The 22,178-nt window shown below is 36.0% G+C and overlaps 3 protein-coding genes across 16 annotated transcripts; 1 reads left to right on the plus strand and 2 right to left on the minus strand.

The window, feature by feature from the left end:
* Nucleotides 1–9,058: 9,058 nt before the first annotated feature.
* Nucleotides 9,059–10,497, minus strand: LOC145909291 (uncharacterized). Its single transcript, XM_082996675.1, has 5 exons — nt 9,940–10,497; nt 9,776–9,886; nt 9,561–9,710; nt 9,334–9,495; nt 9,059–9,152 (listed from the first exon to the last, which is right to left on the minus strand). The coding sequence occupies exons 1-4, from the start codon at nt 10,090–10,092 to the stop codon at nt 9,403–9,405; spliced, it is 507 nt and encodes a 168-aa protein (XP_082852801.1). The 5' UTR covers nt 10,093–10,497; the 3' UTR covers nt 9,059–9,152; nt 9,334–9,402.
* Nucleotides 9,944–20,284, minus strand: LOC145909289 (tetratricopeptide repeat protein 19, mitochondrial-like). 14 transcript variants are annotated; one of them, XM_082996669.1, is made up of 13 exons: nt 19,493–20,283; nt 19,297–19,409; nt 18,380–18,465; nt 17,901–18,047; nt 16,151–16,355; nt 15,002–15,150; nt 14,764–14,938; nt 13,366–14,665; nt 13,238–13,307; nt 11,235–13,178; nt 10,888–11,177; nt 10,456–10,814; nt 9,944–10,082 (listed from the first exon to the last, which is right to left on the minus strand). In XM_082996669.1, the coding sequence occupies exons 1-8, from the start codon at nt 19,549–19,551 to the stop codon at nt 14,541–14,543; spliced, it is 1,059 nt and encodes a 352-aa protein (XP_082852795.1). In that variant the 5' UTR covers nt 19,552–20,283; the 3' UTR covers nt 9,944–10,082; nt 10,456–10,814; nt 10,888–11,177; nt 11,235–13,178; nt 13,238–13,307; nt 13,366–14,540. The 14 variants fall into 14 exon arrangements, with proteins under 14 accessions (XP_082852795.1, XP_082852794.1, XP_082852793.1 ...); XM_082996668.1 differs by having other exon boundaries at nt 11,235–13,181; XM_082996667.1 differs by having other exon boundaries at nt 13,238–13,310.
* A 104-nt stretch (nt 20,285–20,388) lies between these two features.
* Nucleotides 20,389–21,825, plus strand: LOC145909290 (uncharacterized). Its single transcript, XM_082996674.1, has 7 exons — nt 20,389–20,619; nt 20,694–20,778; nt 20,832–20,883; nt 21,026–21,094; nt 21,149–21,256; nt 21,345–21,484; nt 21,544–21,825. The coding sequence occupies exons 1-7, from the start codon at nt 20,495–20,497 to the stop codon at nt 21,814–21,816; spliced, it is 852 nt and encodes a 283-aa protein (XP_082852800.1). The 5' UTR covers nt 20,389–20,494; the 3' UTR covers nt 21,817–21,825.
* The last annotated feature ends 353 nt before the right edge of the window (nt 21,826–22,178 follow it).

A 22,178-nucleotide genomic window follows, 5' to 3' on the forward strand; every position in this document is an offset into this window, starting at 1 on the left:
TTGTCCATTTCGCAGTATACGACTTTTCGATAAAAAATATTTTTTTTCAGTACCAGCTTTATTATACAGTGGAAAACGCTGCTACTCCAGTATCGCTTTTGCGGTTGCACAACGTATGTAACTGTGTGAATAAAGCACTTGTCCATTTTGCAGTATATGAATTTTCGATAAAAAATATTTTTTTTCAGTACAAGCTTTTATTATACAGTGGAAAACGCTGATACTCCAGTATTGCTTTTGCGGTTGCACAACGTATGTAACTGTGCGATTTCAGCACTTGTCCATTTTGCAGTATATGAATTTTCGATAAAAAATATTTTTTTTCAGTACAAGCTTTATTATACAGTGGAAAACGCTGGTACTCCAGTATTGCTTTTGCGGTTGCACAACGTATGTAACTGTGCGATTTCAGCACTTGTCCATTTTGCAGTATACGACTTTTCGATGAAAAATATTTTTTTTCAGTACAAGCTTTATTATACAGTGGAAAACGCTGCTACTCCAGTATTGCTTTTGCGGTTGCACAACGTATGTAACTATGCGATTTCAGCACTTGTCCATTTTGCAGTATATGACTTTTCGATAAAAAATATTTTTTTTCTGTACAAGCTTTTATACAGTGGAAAACGCTGATACTCCAGTATTGCTTTTGCGGTTGCACAACGTATGTAACTGTGCGATTTCAGCACTTGTCCATTTTGCAGTATATGAATTTTCGATAAAAAATATTTTTTTTCAGTACAAGCTTTATTATACAGTGGAAAACGCTTGTACTCCAGTATTGCTTTTGCGGTTGCACAACGTATGTAACTGTGCGATTTCAGCACTTGTCCATTTTGCAGTATACGACTTTTCGATGAAAAATATTTTTTTTCAGTACAAGCTTTATTATACAGTGGAAAACGCTGGTACTCCAGTATTGCTTTTGCGGTTGCACAACGTATGTAACTGTGCGATTTCAGCACTTGTCCATTTTGCAATATATGACTTTTCGATAAAAAATATTTTTTTTCAGTACAAGCTTTATTATACAGTGGAAAACGCTGCTACTCCAGTATTGCTTTTGCTGTTGCACAACGTATGTAACTGTGCGATTTCAGCACTTGTCCGTTTTTCAGTATGTGACTTTTCGATGAAAAATATTTTTTTTCAGTACAAGCTTTATTATACAGTGGAAAACGCTGATACTGCAGTATTGCTTTTGCGGTTGCACAACGTTTGTAACTATGCGATATTAGCACTTGTCCATTTTGCAGTATATGACTTTTCGATAAAAAATATTTTTTTTCAGTACAAGCTTTATTATACAGTGGAAAACGCTGATACTCCAGTATTGCTTTTGCGGTTGCACAACGTATGTAACTGTGCGATTTTAGCACTTGTCCATTTTTCAGTATGTGACTTTTCGATAAAAAATATTTTTTTTCAGTACAAGCTTTATTATACAGCGGAAAACGCTGATTCTGCAGTATTGCTTTTGCGGTTGCACAACGTATGTATCTATGCGATTTTAGCACTTGTCAATTTTGCATTATATGACTTTTCGATAAAAAATATTTTTTTTCAGTACAAGCTTTATTATACAGTGGATAACGCTGATACTCCAGTATTGCTTTTGCGGTTGCACAACGTATGTAACTGTGCGATTTCAGCACTTGTCCATTTTTCAGTATGTGACTTTTCGATAAAAAATATTTTTTTTCAGTACAAGCTTTATTATACAGCGGAAAACGCTGATACTGCAGTATTGCTTTTGCGGTTGCACAACGTATGTATCTATGCGATTTTAGCACTTGTCAATTTTGCAGTATATGACTTTTCGATAAAAAATATTTTTTTTCAGTACAAACTTTATTATCCAGAGGAAAACACTGCTACTCCAGTATTGCTTTTGCGGTTGCACAACGTATGTAATTGTGCGATTTCAGCACTTGTCCATTTTGCAGTATATGAATTTTGGATAAAAAATATTTTTTTCTGTACAAGCTTTATTATACAGTGGAAAACGCTGGTATTCCAGTATTGCTTTTGCGGTTGCACAACGTATGTAACTGTGCGATTTCAGCACTTGTCCATTTTGCAGTATATGACTTTTCGATAGAAAATGTTTTTTTTTAGTACAAGCTTTATTATACAGTGGAAAACGCTGGTACTCCAGTATTGCTTTTGCGGTTGCACAACGTATGTAACTGTGCGATTTCAGCACTTGTCCATTTTGCAGTATCCCAGTCATAAATTTAGGCACGGCCCTTGTCCCATTATGTCAAGATACGCTTGGCATCAAGCTTGGGCGACGCATGTTCACCGTACTTAAATGTTGGATATATGTTCGGCGTACGATCTACAATTGAACAAATCCAAGCTTGGCCGAGCGAGCGTTCGCCGTGCGTTTACCGAACATAATCATATTGCCTGGCTACTTTCAAAATATGACCTCATCAAACTCGCTACTTCACCGTCTCGCACGTAACACGACTTAAATTACATAATATTTTATTGAAAGTAACAACCCATAAATAAAAATACAGTGGCAAGCGCAGTGGAAGTACGGAGTAACTTGAAGTGCACTGTTCGACGAAACTATGTACTCTGAGACGTGGTGGGCTTAATTGAGGATTGATTGCCGTTTCTTGATATTCTGTCGTCACTCCGTCAACAACTCCATGTAAAACTCGTTTCACCGCTGTGGCGATTTCTTGGTATTTAACTGCCTGCGTCTTGCAATCTTTCAATGCGTCTAAAGAACATAAAACATATGATTTAGTTAAAATTTTGGTAACATCCCACCGTGTACAGAAATTAAATATTTGACATGTCGGAATTAGATGTGTGAATGTTGTGACAACTTCACAATCGGAAGGCTTTACAATGAGGCCCGCAGTGTGGCGTGTCTTGTGAGATTTCTAAAGCAATTTGACTTACCCAACAAAAATGCAAACGGAGGATGTGATTTGAATGGGATTTTTGTTTTCCTGCGTCCAACTGCCAAAACAACCCACTCCACAAAAATTGAAGAGCCAGGTGTTTTGTCATAAACAGCTTTACAAAATTCCGGAAGGTGCCACGAAGTTGGTCCATGTCAATAACTTGGGCAAGTTGCATTTTGTCCTTTTGAAAAGTATCAACATATAAAATGATTGAAATGTATAGAAGATGCCATTTACAGTGTAAAGCATGCAGACAAAAGCCTCAGTGCATTAGGTAAAAAGAAAGCTCACTTTAGGTTTAGTAAGTTCCACCTTTCTTGTTTTGTCGATAAGGATGCCAATCTTTTCAGACAGTTCATGCTCCTGCCATTGTGACGTTGTTTTTTGCTGCTTCGGTGACAATAACCTGTGGAAATTATTTGCAAACTAAAACAAGCAAAGGTCCCCGGTCAGTCAATTAAACAACTAGATGAAAAATATGTGCCGGTTTTATGCATAAAAATCAACACAAGGGTTATGGACACCTTTTTTGCAAGATTGGAATCATGGGAGAAGAACTGCTATCAGTGGATTCGCTCATTAGAATGTCCCTTTCCAGATCAGCAGATCTACATTTCTTTTCAAACAACGGGCATGTGTGCCTGAAAAGAACAAAATGCATGAAACAAAAATGCACAACTATTTGGCACAAACACACAACTTACTCCCTTCACAAAGAATGGTGGAAGGACATGTCTGCCAAGCTGCATCCGCAGAAATTTCATTTTTTAAGAAGCTTTGTACATCCAAATCGCTGGGTATCCACTTACATGCATTGGTGCCGACCATCCAGCTTTTGGGGATTTTATACAAACAAAATTTTCCATTTTAATGTACTGTGGAAGAAACAAATATACATGCAGATATATCATGTGGCATAAGGCAAATTAATGACAACGAGACAGAACACATTTTTAATTTGATCATTAACTTTCAGCAGAAAATAATCACCATTCAAACCACACACTTTGCAAATTCCGACATGTTTTAAGTTGACAAGGTTTTTAAGAAGACGACAAAAGGCAATATTGCTTTGACAGTTTTTTCGACTGGATATTATATGGAATTAAGAAACATATGATGGGAAGTTTGGTTTTCATAAAATGCAAATCTTGCAATTTGTTGCATAGGTTTGTAGCCAGATTTAAAACTTTTTTTCAAACAACCCAAGTAATTTTCAAATTGAAAACAGCCAATGCTTTCCAATGAACCATGTTTTTCATAATCATTACACAAGTGGATCAAACAATGAACATTGTAACTGACAAATGCTTTACCATAAATATGTGAAGATTTGCTAACAAAGTCTTTTAGCATTTGGACACATAACGAAAACTCATGTGTGTTAATGTTTGGCGACAACAAACATCTCATAGCTAAAGAAAAATGCAGAAAATGACAATACGTTTATGGCACAGCACATTTTTGTCTTTTAACAGCACCACTCTCACATACAGCATAAATAGTCTAAATTCTGTTGCTTTCCAGTAAAGCAAATCAGACAAAGGCCTCGATTTTCTTTTGAATTCAAGCGGTATAAATTCCTTATATTTTATAAGGTTGTGGTGACGTTAACATGACGACAGTTGAAGAAAGCTTAACTTGCAATTGGCGTGGTCTACCCCTCCACCAGATTAACAATCGACGCATTACACCCAAACATGCAAGATGCGTATTCACCCTTAATCTAAATTTGAGTCGCAAGTATATCAAACAGAAATACCTGACATAAAACAACTGCTGTCGTAAACCACCTGTAAATTTAGACAAGGTTTCCCGCCGTCAAGTCATTACAACAAACAACTCATTAATTACGCAGTTAGCCAAGCCACTTTAATTTTGACATTTTTAAAAATAAAACGAAAAAAATTTTATTTTGGAGACCTTGCAATAAAAATAAAATGTTTCATGAAAACACATTCCACTCATTCCAAGACTTCTCGCCTGCAAAACACGTACACCAGTTTTACCACCAAACTTGTTGTTCATATGTTAGCTGCAGCAATTTTTTCAAAACTATCCCTTTTGAATTTATTATCAACAACTTTTCACTAAATGAGAAAAAATTGTATCATACTGCAGAGAAATATTACACAACTCACCCGCTTAGCGAAGTATAAAAAAGAAATCATATGTAAGCACTGACGCACGACGCTAACCGACGCATGCCAACACCCATTGTGACCGCACAAACAAGGTTTGCGTCTGACTTTCGGAGGAGGTGTAAGTGTGATAACATTCTCGTACAAGCATCGGAAAGGCGACGAAAGGCACAACAGCAACGAAGAAATGCGTGTTTACGCTTCATTGATTATTTAATAAAATAAAACTATTACAAGCTTGAAATTGCCTACGATCAACCACAAGGGTGTCCTAAACCAATATTACAAAAAAATGAAGCTGACCATATCGCGTATTAGCGCCGTTGGCGGTAAATATGTCACAAAGTGAACAATTGTACGTTACCCTGAAGGAGATGTTTACAGACTTAATTTTTTGCACGCACAACCACAAGTGTGACTACACCAGCATACTTAAAAATCTAGGCGATAACCAAATATTAACTCTATTTATATCCACGACAAAATTTGGTTTGTGACGTAACAACGTTAATGATAGATGGATTCCATCAAAATTGCAATTATCTGATAACACCGTCCCTCCTGTACAATCGTAGCAAAATTCACATTAATCAGACCAGTGTTTTAGCTTGTACACCTCGAAACATACACACACCTCTACGCACTCTGGTGCCGTTGGTGGCAAGAGGGGGTACCAAGTGCGGAATCGTACGTAACCATGAAGAAGACGTCGCAGAAACTTGAAATTTGGTTCAAATTATGAGAAGGGACATATAACAAACATACTAAAAACACAATTCGCTACCTCTTTATTAACCCTCTTTTAAACAACGATACACTTTTGTTTGTGACGTAACAACGTTGATGATAGATGGATTGGATCAAAATTACAATCATCTGATAACACCGTCCCTCCTGTACAATCGTAGCAAAATTCACATTAATCAGACCAGTATTTTAGTTTGTACACCTCGAAACATACACACACCTCTACGCACTCTGGTGCCGTTGGCGGCAAGAGGGGGTACCAAGTGCGGAATCGTACGTAACCATGAAGGAGACGTCGCAGAAACTTGAAATATGGTAATAATGACAAGAAGAGACATATAACAAACATACCAAAAATTCAAGTCGCTACCGCTTTATTAACCTTCTTTTAAGCAATGATACACTTTTGTTTGTGACGTAATAAAGTAAGGTTAGGGTTAGTGTTGTAAAACATTATGATTTGGTCCATTTTTTTCAAATACTCAACCGAAACTTTGGGGTTAATTGCGTAAATTAATTAGGGCAATGAATTCATGAGTAATATTAGCTCATTTCAAAGTATGTGAATTTTCCAGCTTTTCTCATATGAAAGATATGTAAACAGATTGGAATGTGTTGCAAACGTGCTTAGATGTATTCAGATCAAAATTGAATTTCCACAACCATTAAACAACCAATTCACTATTTTTGGGCTATATCCTAACGCACTAATGAGGTGGTACATATTCCTCCCTGCACGCAATAAATAAACATTATTTAAAGGATTTTCCAATATATTATCTACCCTGCTGCCTGCTGCTGGAGTTCATACACTTGTTATTTTGTTTGGTTAATGTACCCATAAGGTATAGAGTCGGGATATCTTTCGGGGCGTGTCCAAGTGTGATGGTGACATCTGCGTATTCCCCTTTGTGACGGAAAATACTACTACACCGGGTCATAAAGTTTTTTCCAAACTTGATCCACATACAAGTATGTGTAAAACAGAAATCTGTGCGAATTTGAATGATTAGACGTGAAAAGTGCGCACCGCCTGTTGTTTTTGTTTGTAACTTTGAGTTGAAATACCACCCGAAATCGTAGCGTTTATATACGCACAGATTTATATGTTATTTGGGCTTATATGTGGATCAAGTTTGGAAAAAACTTTGTGACCCGGTGTAAAAGTATCTCCCTTTCTGACCCCTTATTTCTGACTCCCATGAGTATTGCGTAAAAACACTTGTGCAAAAATTAATTTTCGAGAAGACACCAGTAAAAGCTTCATAGATGTTATATTTTTTAACTGCTTGTAATTTTGATCCAATCCATCTATCATCAACGTTGTTACGTCACAAACAAAAGTGTATCGTTGTTTAAAAGAGGGTTAATAAAGAGGTAGCGAATTGTGTTTTTAGTATGTTTGTTATATGTCCCTTCTCATAATTTGAACCAAATTTCAAGTTTCTGCGACGTCTTCTTCATGGTTACGTACGATTCCGCACTTGGTACCCCCTCTTGCCACCAACGGCACCAGAGTGCGTAGAGGTGTGTGTATGTTTCGAGGTGTACAAGCTAAAACACTGGTCTGATTAAAGTGAATTTTGGTACGATTGTACAGGAGGGACGGTGTTATCAGTTAATTGCAATTTTGATGGAATCCATCTATCATTAACGTTGTTACGTCACAAACCAAACTTTGTCGTGGATATAAATAGGGTTAATATTTGGTTATCGCCTAAATTTTTCAGTACGCTGGTGTAGTCACACTTGTGGTTGTGCGTGCAAAAAATTAAGTCTGTACGACATCTCCTTCAGGGTAACGTACAATTGTTCACTTTGTGACATATTTACCGCCAACGGCGCTAATACGCGATATGGTCAGCTTCATTTTTTTGTAATATTGGTTTAGGACACCCTTGTGGTTGATCGTAGGCAATTTCAAGCTTGTAATAGTTTTATTTTATTAAATAATCAATGAAGCGTAAACACGTATTTCTTCGTTGCTGTTGTGCCTTTCGTCGCCTTTCCGATGCTTGTACGAGAATGTTATCACACTTACACCTCCTCCGAAAGTCAGACGCAAATCGTGTTTGTGCGGTCACAATGGGTGTTGGCATGCGTCGGTTAGCGTCGTGCGTCAGTGCTTACATATGATTTCTTTTTTATACTTCGCTAAGCGGGTGAGTTGTGTAATATTTCTCTGTAGTATGATATATTTTTTTCTCATTTAGTGAAAAGTTGTTGATAATAAATTCAAAAGGGATAGTTTTGAAAAAATTGCTGCAGCTAACATATGATCAACAAGTTTGGTGGTAAAACTGGTGTACGTGTTTTGCAGGCGAGAAGTCTTGGAATGAGTGGAATGTGTTTTCATGAAATATTTCATTTTTATTGCAAGGTCTCCAAAATAAAATTTGTTTCGTTTTATTTTTAAAAATGTCAAAATTAAAGTGCATGCACTGTGAAAAAAGTTGGGTAGTGGCTTACCCAAAAGTTTGGGAAGTAATGTGCAGAAACCCATAAAATTTTATTGGGTTGTCACTACCCTAGTTTGTTGGGTAGATTATCGTTTCACCTAAATTGGGTACTAACTATTTTACCCAGTTTAGTTGGGTTCCAATGTGCAGAAACCCCATTTTTTGTGGTAGCTGATATTGGGCAAAACACTTTTTCCCAATCACACAAAGCATTGCACAATAATAAAAAAACGGAGTGTATTTGGAATGGAAAGAACAGCCACTTGAACAATGAAAGAAACTGCAATAAAAAAAGTGGCAAGAATGGAATAGAAAAGAACACTGGAACTTGAACATTATACACTGGTACCATTAGTAAGTGTCACAGCAAATGATAAATACATTGAAGGACGCATAAAAAAACACATGAAAACAGTTTCACTAAGTACACTTTAACAACAGTGCCAACTCCAGCAGACTATCACAGAGTGTATTTTTCCACATCTAACTTAAACAAGTACACTTGCAGAAATTGCATTTTTTTTGCATGCTGGCTGTATTCATAATTCAATTATGATGATACGCCATTACAGCAACAATACCTTGAAAAATGTCATGAACATCTAAAACAGGGGACTGATCAATACACAAAGTTATTTTTAGTTGGTGTTGTGTAGATGGTCAGGTATTGTTGTCACTATTTCTGAAACTGTTGTGTTTTTCTGTAATCAAACACATTTTGTTAGACTCTACATTAAAAATCAATTACTTCAAAATTAACATTTTTATTTTCAAAATAACATACCCTTGCTTCCTCTTAACTCAAACCCAGTGATGCTTTTCCCATGCGCACAAACTTTTACACAGCTTGCTTCCTTAATGCTTAATGAGTGAGAAATCTGCAAATATTATAATATATTTCAACTCCAACAAAGAAATTGAATGAGGGCCAGTTTTTAAAATTTCCTAGGAAGGTTTAAAGCCCTTAATATGATCTGTAGTGTTTTGTTGCACTACTCACTTCATGTTCTCCACTCGATCTATAAAATCCGCATCACAGCATTCATTTTTATCACATACCTTTGCTTTCTGTGGTGTATCATTTTTGAAAAGTTCATGGGTGACATAATGTTTTAGGCTTCTCAGAATTCATTTCTCTTCAATACTGCCTACACCTTCTGTAACCAATTGATAAATTCTGGCAATTAATCTTTGATCAACAGGTTGAAGAAATCCTGCAGCCTTAACAAAAAAGATTTATTTCCAGACTTCAGTTATACATAACTTGTTTTTCATAGAAAACTCACTTCCTCTAAAACATGATCTATATGGTCGTCCTCTTTGGGGAAGCAAACACTGCCAGTTTGTTCCTTTATTAAGCGCTTGTCATTGTTTTGCAGCAAATCTTTTATGACAACACTTGTCTTTTTCAGTTTGGATGTACATTTTGAGACCAACTAAACATTTGTCGTCAAAATAACAATAAAATAAAGCAATTTACTTCCAACAAGTCAAAAAATACCTCGAACTGTGGAAACTTTATAATTTTTTGAATTAAAATATTCGCCTTGCAATTTTTTTTTGTACCTTGAATACACAAATGCTTTCTGCAAGGATTTAGGTGATCTTGTAACTGAAAAAGGAGAGCATCGTTAAACCTTTTTCGATATAAAGTCACATATATACCTGTATAGGAATTGCAGCTCGACGTCTTTCGTTTTTTATTTTGTTACGATCCTTTGAATGCTGACATTCCAAGACCGTAGTTTGTAAAATGATGTAAGGGGTGCAGGAGCTATTGTCCTTATTCAAACGAATTTTTGATATATCTGCAAACATACAACAACATGGGTTATAAATTAATTTGCACCAGAAAACTGTCCTACTGCGCTGAAAAGGAAACTAAATAAAAAAATACTTCACTGCTTTTTTTATACCAAATGATCTCTTTCGCAATGCAATGAACTTGGTCATTGTAAAAATTTCAAATTTCTGAACTAAATTCTTTGCTTGTTCCATTGAACATTCCCACTACAACATTGGCTGAATTTAGTATGAAAATCTTTTGACATATTAACTGAACTAGTCAACAACAACAACCTGCAAATTTTGATCATTTTTCTTCTGTGATGGTTCTGATGTATTTGGGTAAAATTTGTAAATATGCTCAAAGTTTTGTGTTAAGCTAAACCATCTACTCACCATTTTACTCAAATTAGTGTCTGGTGTGAACTTGTTCTTTACAATGTTCACAAAACATCTTGCTTCCTGTGAAACACCTGTACTTTGGACATCAAGAGTTTTTCTTATTTCTTTACTTGGCTTTTTGAGAGTATACTTTGTATGCAACTTTTTGGCAACTGTAAATAACCAATGACAAGAGATATACATATATATTACCATGCTTTTTAACCTCGGAAAAACCAAAACATCACAGATAGTTATCACATACTGACAAATATTGAGTCTGTTAAAATGCCAAAGTGATTCGAAGCACTCGGACTGGGTAAAAATATATGGAATGCCAGCATCAATCCAGTGCACAGAGCTGTTATATGAATCTTTAAAAAAGAAACTCATTGACAAAAACAGTGTGAGGTGGAGTTCAAAAAAAAAATGTGGAATTTAACTCACCGTATGATTTAATTGAAGACGGCTTTAAAGTTAGATCAAGTGGTTTTTCAAAACTAAGTAATGTATTTTTTGCATCCTAATTGGACTCATACCACTGTCAAAGAAAAGCAAAATTGTGAGCAATTTATTATCTTCAGTTTTCTTAATGAAACAAGCTGACATTTTGGACTTAGTCAATGATGTTTACTTTTTTAAAATGGGTAATATTTCAATTTTCCAATTAACCAACTTTTTCCACAGTATTTGAATTTGTAAAATCAATCAGGGAAATTGATACTCGATCATAGCTGCTAAAGAAACATTACACCATTTAAATCAGAGTTTTACAGCACACCTGTACAACCTACCGTGTATCAGTGTATCAGTAACACCTTCAGAAATTAGCAATCACCTCGGTATTGCCACGCAATGTTTAAATCACCGAGACTTACTAACGTCAACAATTGTCTTTTACATGTTTCTAGTAGAAAATCAGTTAAATCTGCAAAAGAATCTGAACAAACAGTTATAACCAACAAGTCCAAAAGGAAACCTGTGGCGTCGCACAGCATGCCTTCTGCTACATGTGCACAGCTTTTCCGCCAAATAGTAATCCTATGGAAGCACTGACGCACAGTGTTGCCAGGTAAAATTTTCTAAAACCGCCCAACGCCTTGTCAAAACTAGCCCAAAAACCGCCCAAACAAGAAATTTCTGAAACAAGCCCAAAACCAGCCCAATTTTACTCTGACTTAGCTTGAAATTGACAACTGTTAGTGAATTGTCGCACTCGGTAGCTTTAACCTACCGCGGTTACGTTTTTTCACACTTGGTTCTGACCATGGCGCTACCTATTACGTTTTCTTTGATTGCAAGGAGCATTAATACATAGCAAAAACGTTGCAATATTTGATGAATTTGGGTCATAATATAACTGAAACCAACAACTTTAAAAAACGCAATCAATCAATACATGTCTATTTAGAACTACAAAATCGCGTACATCTGTATTCCGTAGTTTCGTCATACGCGTGCGTAAAGCGATCATACGTGGAAGCTGTAAGCATTATGGCAAACAAATTTACACACTACGAAAGACCTCTTGACTGCATTGTTTCCTCAAGCAATCCTTAGTTCATTGGTTACTATATTTTTTTAATTTGCAAAAATAACATTTTCTCCGCACGATTGCTGCTTTGCAAAAACGACTCCAGTTGCATGGCGCAAGTGTCTGTCGCACCCACCCACCCACTGCGTGTTTCACTGAACGCATTATTACTCTCTGCGCCGTACGATTGTTTCGTTTGTCGGGAAATGAACGCATTGGTTGACTCTTGGTAGTGCCAGAATGCGTGATTATAGGGGTTGAAAATGTCATTGGCGAACCCGCCCAATAAACTGCAACCCGCAACTCGATGTTGAAAACCAGCCCAATTGGGCGGGAATACCGCCACCCTGGCAACCCTGCTGACGCACGATGCTAACCGACGCATGGCAAAACCCATTGTGACCGCACAAACACGGTTTGCGTCAGTTATGCGTCTGACTTTCGGAGGAGGTGTAAGCATTGTGTGTGTGTGTGTTACGTCATAGTGGCGCATTGTAGTTAATGTTGCATGTTTCGTTTAGGGGTCCAGAGTTTCCCGGTTCCCAAATAGTTGGTGAGCCTTATGCTGTACTTTACTACGTGTGAAGTGTATTTGTTTGACACATTGCCTTCTGTGTAGAAACCGTGTTCTAAGGGTCCACGTGTCCTACGTGTCTTTTCGTCTCCTCCCGACGTCTGTATCGTCTACACTTCGAATACATTCTATCTTGCGTACGAGTGCGTACTGCACATTCGATAACAAGAACCGGAGCGCGTTCAACGGACGTTACTTCGCTTACGTGCATCAGCAGTACTTTTAACATTGACATCATCTAACCCCTCGTCGCAATTTATTGCGCCAGATTTAAGTTCCTTCAAAATTATTATAAACAAACTCACAGACTGATGTTCATCGCAGTTGTCGCTAAACGAAAAGTGTAACGTTGCGACAAAACGATAGACTTCAAACCAATAGCTACATAGTACTTAAAAAACATGCTACAAGAGCTGAAAACATTAACTCGTTTAAAGACGCTCTTACATATTTGATGCTTCAAACATAGGTTCTTGATTTTAAATGTTGTTGGTAGTAACATAAGTTTGATGCCTCAGTTGCCAAAATGACTAATTTGTCAATGGCGAGTCCCATATTTTTTCTTGTTGGCGTTGGTCGTGGATCTGCGGTGGCGGCAGTGGATTTTTACCCAAGTCAGAATTATCTGTTCTGCTAATAACAAATCGTCAAAAGCACATATTTTGATTTTTACCAACAATTTAATTTACCTTGGCCTTGTCCGGACTTCTGCTCCGTTATCACAATCAATTGTCAGTGTCCAATATACGTTTTGTTGTTCTACTGCAGAAACATAAATTAGATTATAGAAATGTAAAACAATTTCATGCAAACCCACCTCTCTCTTGAACTGTGGATTTTCGGCTAAGTTATTTTTAGATGCCTTTGTAGATTCGACCTCGCGACAAAAATACAATTAGAAGCAATCAAACAAAAAATGTTCAGTTTGCACTCTTCGCAATGATCTCATCTAACTAGTTTATCACATAAGGAAATGTGGATTTTTGAATATTCTTCCCTCCCAAATCTAGCATTACACGCAAACGGCCGTTTTCTTCCACGTGGTTTTCTATTAGTCCCGACCTTTGTCTAGGAATTCTCGTCAAAATTATATTCGAAATAACTACTTTTTGCCCCCCTGTTGGACATTATTTGGGCTAAAAAAGCAGAAAAAAGTGTACGTTTGTTTTGTGAAAAAATGAATCACAGAAAGTACCCTCCATTTGCGATTAAGTGAAGCCATTAACCCTCTACACAATTCATTAAGAATTAGATGTATTGTAACTGTTTTTGGCCCCCTCAGGGCTGTTTGTACCCCCACTAGGACTGACAGTTTAGCAGTTAGCCTTTGTAAAACCCCCATGTGCTGTCTTAATACAGCTGCAATCAATTTTTTTCTGTTCAGAAATTAGTCCCCCTTCATGAGTCATCAGACCTGGCAATTGTTTTTGGCAAACAAGAGAAACTGTCACCAGGTGCATGAATTCGAATCACCTCAAAAGCTTAATTTTCAAGATTTAATTGTGAGATACGGCTGTAAGTTGCAAAAAAATTTCACAATCGCCGCGACGTTGCCACCGAGTTAACTTCGACGAGGTCCGAGTCCTAGAGAGGGAGGACGATCATACAAATATCTACTCCTTTTTCCTTGTGTTTTTCCTGCGTTTTTAGTGTTTTATGCGCGTGACCCTGAAGAAGTCTCGCCGGATGGCAGACGAAATGTTGGTTTCGAATAAAACTTAAATGCCAGAAGAACAATTCTTATCAAATTTCACAATGTTTGAAACTAAAATACTCTGAAAATAGAATCTGCGATGATCATGTCTGCAGTTGAGCAAAAAATATTCTGTTTGGCGATCCTAATTAGGACCTAACCTTCATCGCAAAAATATTTTCAATTACGACATATTGTAGAGCAAGGATTCAGTTGCACCAAGGCTCTGAAATTTACTTGATTTCACATAAAAAAAATAACCCACGCTGGACGAACAAGAAACAATTGCCAACAAACATTTAAAGTCGTCTTTGGGTTATTCTTGACGCCAAAAATGTTAAATCCTGCTTCAAAAGAGGATCATCACATTTTGTAGCTTGCAACAAGGCCTTTTTTATGTTTTTTTTGGCACGGGATATATCCCCTGCAACAATAGTGTGAATTGGAAGAATCAATTTATCAGCAAATATATAACAGTAGTATTATTTCTAAAATGGCGAACTACATACTAGCGAAACATACCTGCCTTTAATAGAATTTCAGCACAATTGGAATAAAAAATAACTTTTTCCTTCGCTGAAAACTTGTTGTTTGGGTCATCACAGTTTTTAGTAACATGTTGCATATATTCCAAAGCGGTTGCGTAATTTCCCAATGCAGTGTACATAGTGGCAATACTATTGAACAAGACTGCTGTCTAGAAAAATGTTCAGAAAATATTAAACTGGCAACCAGGCTCATATTAAACCGATATATGTACCCGTATGTCCTTTGTACCAAACAGGTCTTTGCTTATTTCCAATGCTTCAGTTGTTAACTGTAAAGCCCTTTTATGTTGCCCATTTTCATGTAAATATCTTCCAAAGGAATCCAATGTCATTCCCAATAAGGCAAGGTGATTTGACCAAGCTGCAACAAAAGAACGTCAATAAAAATAAGTACCTTGCAACACACCACTTTATCAGTGCTAAATGCTTTTCAACTATCTATTCTATTACAATTCCATTTGGACATTAATATATTTTAAGCTACAAAACTAACCCAGGGTGGACCAAGACTGTCAGCAATCGGGGTTGTAAAACTGGTTCATTACAAGCTTGCAAACAGCAAAAAAAAAATTAGGCTGTTTTAAGTCACTATGAAAAGTAAGTAGGCCAAAACAACTTATCCTACCAAACATTGAGTTACCAGGACCTGGAGCCAGTGCAGCCAAATTTTTTGTTTCAGCACGCTTAAAAGGGCCAATTTCTGCAAAAACAAAACGCCCAAATGCGCCCAATGTTAATGAAGTTTACACATATCAGTTATGTACATCAATTGTCATTTTATGCTTATGGTTGAACACTTAAACCATAAACTAAGACCGTGAACAGGACGCAACACCTGTAACACTCATTATTTTGATCACAGTCATCATTGCAATATGATTATGATGTCATATTTCGTTGTGTGGTCAGTTTGTAGTATTTGAAATAAGGCTGAAACATCATTTTGTCATTTTTAAATTTCCAAAACACGCCCAAAGCGCAAGGTGTGACAAAAACAGCACAAACACCCAAGACAACATGCCTAATTGGGCGTAAAAAGCATCCAACTGGCAACACTGCCTGAAGCACTGACAACCTTCAAACTGTAAACAATCCTAAAATTATATTTTAAAAGGTGAATAATCAGGAATATTTTGATATGCTCTGCAGGCAAGAAATCACACCCTGCAGTGCAGTGTTAGGACCACCCTGACCTACTACCGTTAACATGAAAATTATTATGTTAGTTACAAGTAACATTGACAAAATATTTAAATCATTTTTGTCAAATAAATTGGTGTGTTGTTTGAAGTGTGGAAATAGTTGGAAAGTTTTCTACAACTTGATTCAAATGACACCACTAATAGATTTTTAATACTTACAATTTTTGTTTGTCTTGTCTGCTTCAGCTACATTTTTTCTGCAGGAGTCTATGACCCAGTTAAATCCAATCACAGCCAACTCATGTTTGTTTATGTTTGCATATATTGCAGATAACTTTAGAGAAATTTCTAAAATTGCTGGATCACTTTGTGCTTTTCCACTATCAAGCAAATTCTTTATTACATCTTTAAACAAATTTTCTGCCTGCAAAACACAAAAAATATAGGTTATTGTTAATTTACCAAGTTTAATATTTGTTTACTATGTGATAGGTTGAAAAAGTGCTAGGTTAGTCAAAAAGCTGATGTCATATTTAACTGGAACTTATGTGCAAAAAAAGCCATATTATTGCAAAGCTGCAGACAGGAACTTAACTGGAACTTAATACTGGAAAATCGATCCGTGGAGAGACTAATTTAACTGCATGTTTTTTACTCCAAGCAGTGAAAAACTGCTTGAAGCAACAAAAACAGCAAAAATACCCTAGTAACCAGAAAATTATCAATAAAATCCAGCCTGGTAAATGGGTGTGTTTGGCCAACGTGGCAAAATTAGTTGGTTTTTGTTTTTAACACCATTGCAAAAATAAATGATGATATTTTACCAAACATTTCAAAAACAGAGCAATATTGATAGCTAATACAAATTCAGCACAAAACTAGAAAATCAGCTGAAAACAATTTTTTTCCTCATTCTGTCCAGTAAATTGAAGTGTATTACCAGCAGGACACTGAAAATGTTTTTTTCTAGAATTAAAGAACATTTATAAGTAAGCCAAACTGCAGTCACTAGAAACTTTTGTAGTTAAACACTGAGAAAAACAGTAAACAATTGTTCATCGTACAAGTATTTTCCGTTTTACTTTACCACAAGCTAGTAAATCTGCATTTATTATATTGTTAATTGTCTTTCGTTACGTGAATGACAACGACATTAAACAGAAAATCATTTTTGGGCTAAAGTTATTTCACTTCCTTTTCAGGATTAAGTTATAATACTGCATCATTATGACAGTGACTAATATAAGTCACAATGATAGAGATATATTTTAAATAAAATCCACACTGTTCTTCTGACACTGCAAGCTGTGGAGCAAAGTTTCCGACTCTTTTTTAACACTGACTTATTTTTATTTTATTGGCCGACCACTTTTATATATATGCTGCATTTTTGTATAGATGGCTCTCATAGTAAAAAACCTTGCCCAACCCTGGGATATAACTTTTAGATTTACAACCACCTTGAAAAAAATTTACAGCCCACCAGTGCAGTGTTTCTCAACCTTTTGACTCTTTTTTTGTACAGCCTGAGACCCCCTTGTTCATTCATGAGATTTAACACCACAACAATATGTGTTGAAGACACATTCATGTTGTATTCCTTGACCAAACTAAGTCTATTTCATAACGCTGACTATTCATTCTCCGTTTTACCGCAGCAACAGTCTGTCACCTGCAATGATGCCACACCTTATTAAACCTATTTGTTTTATGACAAGCTAATTTTGTGTTTACAAACATTTTTGAAACCTCTTCGAAAGACCTTGATCACCCCATGGGGCTCACAATCATCATGTTGAGAACCATTGCACTAGTGGGAAGCAGCCCACTGTTTAGAAAGCTGAGGAAAAATCTATATTTTTGAAAAAAGGATTGTTGGTGTAAAATACAGCCTGTCTCTTTACAAAACATTTAAGTTGACAAAACATGGACGACCAATTTTATCCATGCAACTCATACTTTCACTGACCTTGTCATATTCACCAAGTTGCAAGTACAAATTTGCAAGGGCATCTTGAAGAAACACAATATACTCTGAATTTTTTTTAATTGCCAAGTGTAATGCTTTCAACAATTTTTTTTCAGCTATTTTGTATTGACGCTGCTGGATTTTCAGCTATGAAATATTAAATACAAGTACTGTGTAAGAGTTTTACTCACATTATTGGCCAAAAGGCCTGAGCATGATGTTTTGTGGTTGCACTGAAACTTTAACTGATTTTGTATTTCTATCACAAAAATATGATATGTTACTGGTTTACTTTTTTCTTTTTTTTTACTGGTTTTACTTGGATAAGTTCATAATCAATCCCCAAATAATCAGGGTGTCATGCAAATGTTCTATATTATATAAAAATATTAATTTGAGATATGTTTATTTATGTTAAACACTGCTATAAACAGAATGAATAATTTCAAACCAAATTGGAACTATATCTTAACACATACTTGACTTTCTTGAATAAGAATTGTTATTTCATCATTAGCTGTGCTATGAACCATTAATCCAAAGTTGTACTTCGAGGATATTTGTCCTTTATTTAAAACACAATATTTTTGTTAAATTGAGAAATCAACTTCGATTTACATTACAAGTTCCTAACCTTGAACTGTGATTACCATGTAACAAAGTTTAGCTGCTAAAACTTGCAATTTCTTATTGGGATACAAGCTTCAATCAAGAATTTAAAAAGCATTTCTTAGACCTATACCCATAACCATAAAATACCTTATTCAGCCAGTCATGAACAATAATTGGACAAAAAAACAAATAAAAATGGGCATAATTTTGATTAGTGATATACAAACATTTGTCATTACATACAAATACAGTAGAATCAACTGGTTTTATTTTGTTTTGAGACAGTTTTACTGAGTATGGTTCCAGCAGTTTAACTAGCCAGTCAAATACTATTCCACTGTTTGAGTTATTGAGGTTGACATGTTAGTTCTAAACAGTACTGTCTGCAGCTCAGTGATAAATTACAATCAGTAGGTTCCAATAAAGCAAGATTAGGTTGCTGTTGTTGGATGGGCAACAACTCCAAACAGCAGTAGGCTATATCTTTCTCTCACAGATTAAGATTCGTTGAGCTGCTCTTTGTGCCTTTGTCGTTCTTCTCGTCATGAGCGCAGTGGGGCACAGCCAACAACAGCAACCACAGCTCAATATGGACACAACAATCACCCAAATATTCCTATTCGATGAACAAGAGTGTTTATCTTATTGATTTGTGCCCCTGAACAATGTTGTTTGGATTGTGTCGTTTTCTATGAAAGGGTTTTCAGTCAGTGGTCAGCTGCAAGAATATGGAGCTAACCACCTGTTCTTGGCAAAACAAATGCGAAAATATTGTCAATCTTACCGACAACGGATGTTTGGATGGATTTACCAAAAACATGAAGAACAAAGTATGTTATCGATGTAGATAAAACATAAGTTGTAGTTTGCTTCAAACAAGTGGGTTTTACAAAGTATCTGTGAAATAACAAAATTTATGTAAATGGCCTTTCACATTATTTTAATTTTACACTCATTTTTCAAAAAAATATTCGTTATACCGTATATGATTGACAAAAACTTGAAATGCCCTAAACTTGTTTCCCAGCATCATTGCCATATCTCAAACATTCTCCACAGAAACAATTTGCTTCAAGCAGAACTAAAATAACTTTTCAAATGTGTAATCTTCACTTTAACCAACCTTTGTCACTATTGTCATCCTGGCAGACTCCAAAACAAAGTCTTTAATAGCAAAGACATAGGGTGCTATGATCAACCATTACCACAGTTGGGTTAATTAAAGTATGAATTTACCCTGATGTCATAAAATTTACCATATTTAACGAAAGAATCAGGACAAATGCCTTTCATTTAAGTTGCTATAATGTTGACCACCGTTTGTGCAGCAGAGGTGTGAAAAATAACTTCACACACCGTCTTAGGCACATTCATTTAAATTACCTGGATAAATTAAACAACATTAAATGGCACTTCATTTTAATCTTTCTGATTTATTTGAGAATAATTAGTAGAAAACACCTAAATACAAATTAACGTTATTACGTTATTCTTCACCATTTACACAACACAAAAACAATAAACTAAACTTCCGAAATCTGATATTTCTCATTGCTTTGTTTTACAGACATTAACGATGCTGTTCAGCAAACTGCCTTGGAAATATACGTTTACAAAAATGTTGATGAGATCAGTAGAAAAACACGGAAATTATTGTAGGTATTGTGGATAGAACGCTGGAATGATTTCGGATGCCTTCAATAGAAACGTGTTAACTATACTATAGTTTTTTTTTTAATTTGCTCAAACGCTTGTTGCTTTTACATTTGGTTATACCATCTCACGCGCTCTCTGCACCAAAAAAACAAACGAAATGATATTTGAAACGTCACGCTTTAGTGATTACATGTGTAAGCAGACATAAGTGACGCATCAATGAACACAACACATTCCAAAACTTTTGAGGCTTAAAAACGTTTCTGGTTTGATTGTGAGTTTTACAATCTTTAGTTCGTTTGCAAAAGATTTACAGAAGCTAAGAAATGAAGTCTAAATATTTCAGACTGCAGGAGAAACCGAAATTCTCAATCGTATTTGCAGCTGTATTTGTTATCCTGGTTACATTTGCTGTTTCTTGGTCTTATCAACTGAACAGATGTGTAAATAGGTTCGTGCTTTTTCTCAATTCCTTGTTGCAATTTTACTTCATGCTAAAACTAAACGTCAATATATCGATTTTAGGTCGGAAAGTGATTTGGCTTTTGTCAACGAACAGAAGTTGGCAACAAAAAACTCTCAAAAACATAGAATCCACAAAAGATCTCCAGTAATTGTCTGCTTTTGTGTTTAAAAACAAATTAAGATTTTTATTATTTGCAGAATTCGGCCACAGACGGAGGACTTGCGACTGCCGGAGAACAGGTTTTAGTTGGTAAACACGGTTTCGAATAACATTCATCCAATTATTGGTATTTGTCCATTTGTTTTGCGATTACTCGAGATTAGCTTGAGGAAACCTCACTATGCATTTTTTTGTACAGTCAAGTCAAGAGTGTAAAGTTCTAAACTTTTAGGTACGACTTACATTCGATGGGGCAGAAGAAGTTGTCCAAATAATATCGGAACACGACTTGTATATGAAGGTATGTGGATATTTTTAATTTTATGTCCATCAATTTTTTTTACATGTATTGAAGGTTATGCTGGGGGGTCGTATTACACTCATGTTGGTGGAGGATCTGACTTTCTTTGTCTTCACAGCAACGTTACTTACACACAAGGACATTATATTGATGGCTCGAAAGGTTTGTCGCACAATGTGCACAATAACATAATGGCTTAACTGTATTGCTGGATTTTTAATTAAATATATACGTTCTTATATACTGAAAGGTCCAGCTTACGTTTATGGAGTCGAATATCGCGATACGCCGGCTTCTTATTCACTGTTTGATCTTTCACTGATTAGGGATGGACAGCTTCAGTATCATGGTGTGCCGTGTGCAATATGTCTCACTGCAAGTCCAACACACGTAAAAATTACACAATTAAATAAAACTCTCCGCTTTAACAATGTTTAATTGATGTTAAGTTGATGATTCCGAGCCGTGAAAGTTGTCCTGATGGTTGGAGGGTTGAATACACAGGTTATATTATGACTGGAGGTTATAGTGATACGAAGCACTCATCCAAACATATTTGTGTGGACGACACCCCGGAAGCAATTCCAGGTTCACAAGGAAGTCAAAACGGGGCATATTTGTATGTTGCTGAAATACAGTGTGGTTATGACGTGCCATGTGGTCCTTATGTAAGTGGAAGAGAAATAAGATGTGTATTATGTGTTTACGGTTTCCGTGATTAAATGTGCATACACGGGAAAGTTTGTTTGTAAACATTCATATATTCGTCAGTGATTCGTAGGAGCGCGATAACGAGAAATACTAGATTGACTGAGCGAGAAATTGCTGGCCTATAGTTAGTTAAGTGTCAGAGTGAATATGCGAACGGGAAACACTCCGTCTGCACCCTTCCTTCCGTCTGGCGTTCAAGTTGTTTGAGGAATTTTATCAGGAAACATGCGTGGTGCTACACACTTTAGCTGCTTTTCGTATAAATTAAACAACATTAAATGGCTCTTCATATTGCTCTTTCTTATTTAGTTAAGATTAATTAGTAGAAAACACCTAAATAGAAATTAACGTTTAAATATCACGTTATTTTTTA

The sequence above is a fragment of the Ascidia mentula genome, chromosome 7 (assembly GCF_947561715.1).
Source record: "Ascidia mentula chromosome 7, kaAscMent1.1, whole genome shotgun sequence".
NCBI classification, from domain to species: Eukaryota; Metazoa; Chordata; class Ascidiacea; order Phlebobranchia; family Ascidiidae; genus Ascidia; species Ascidia mentula.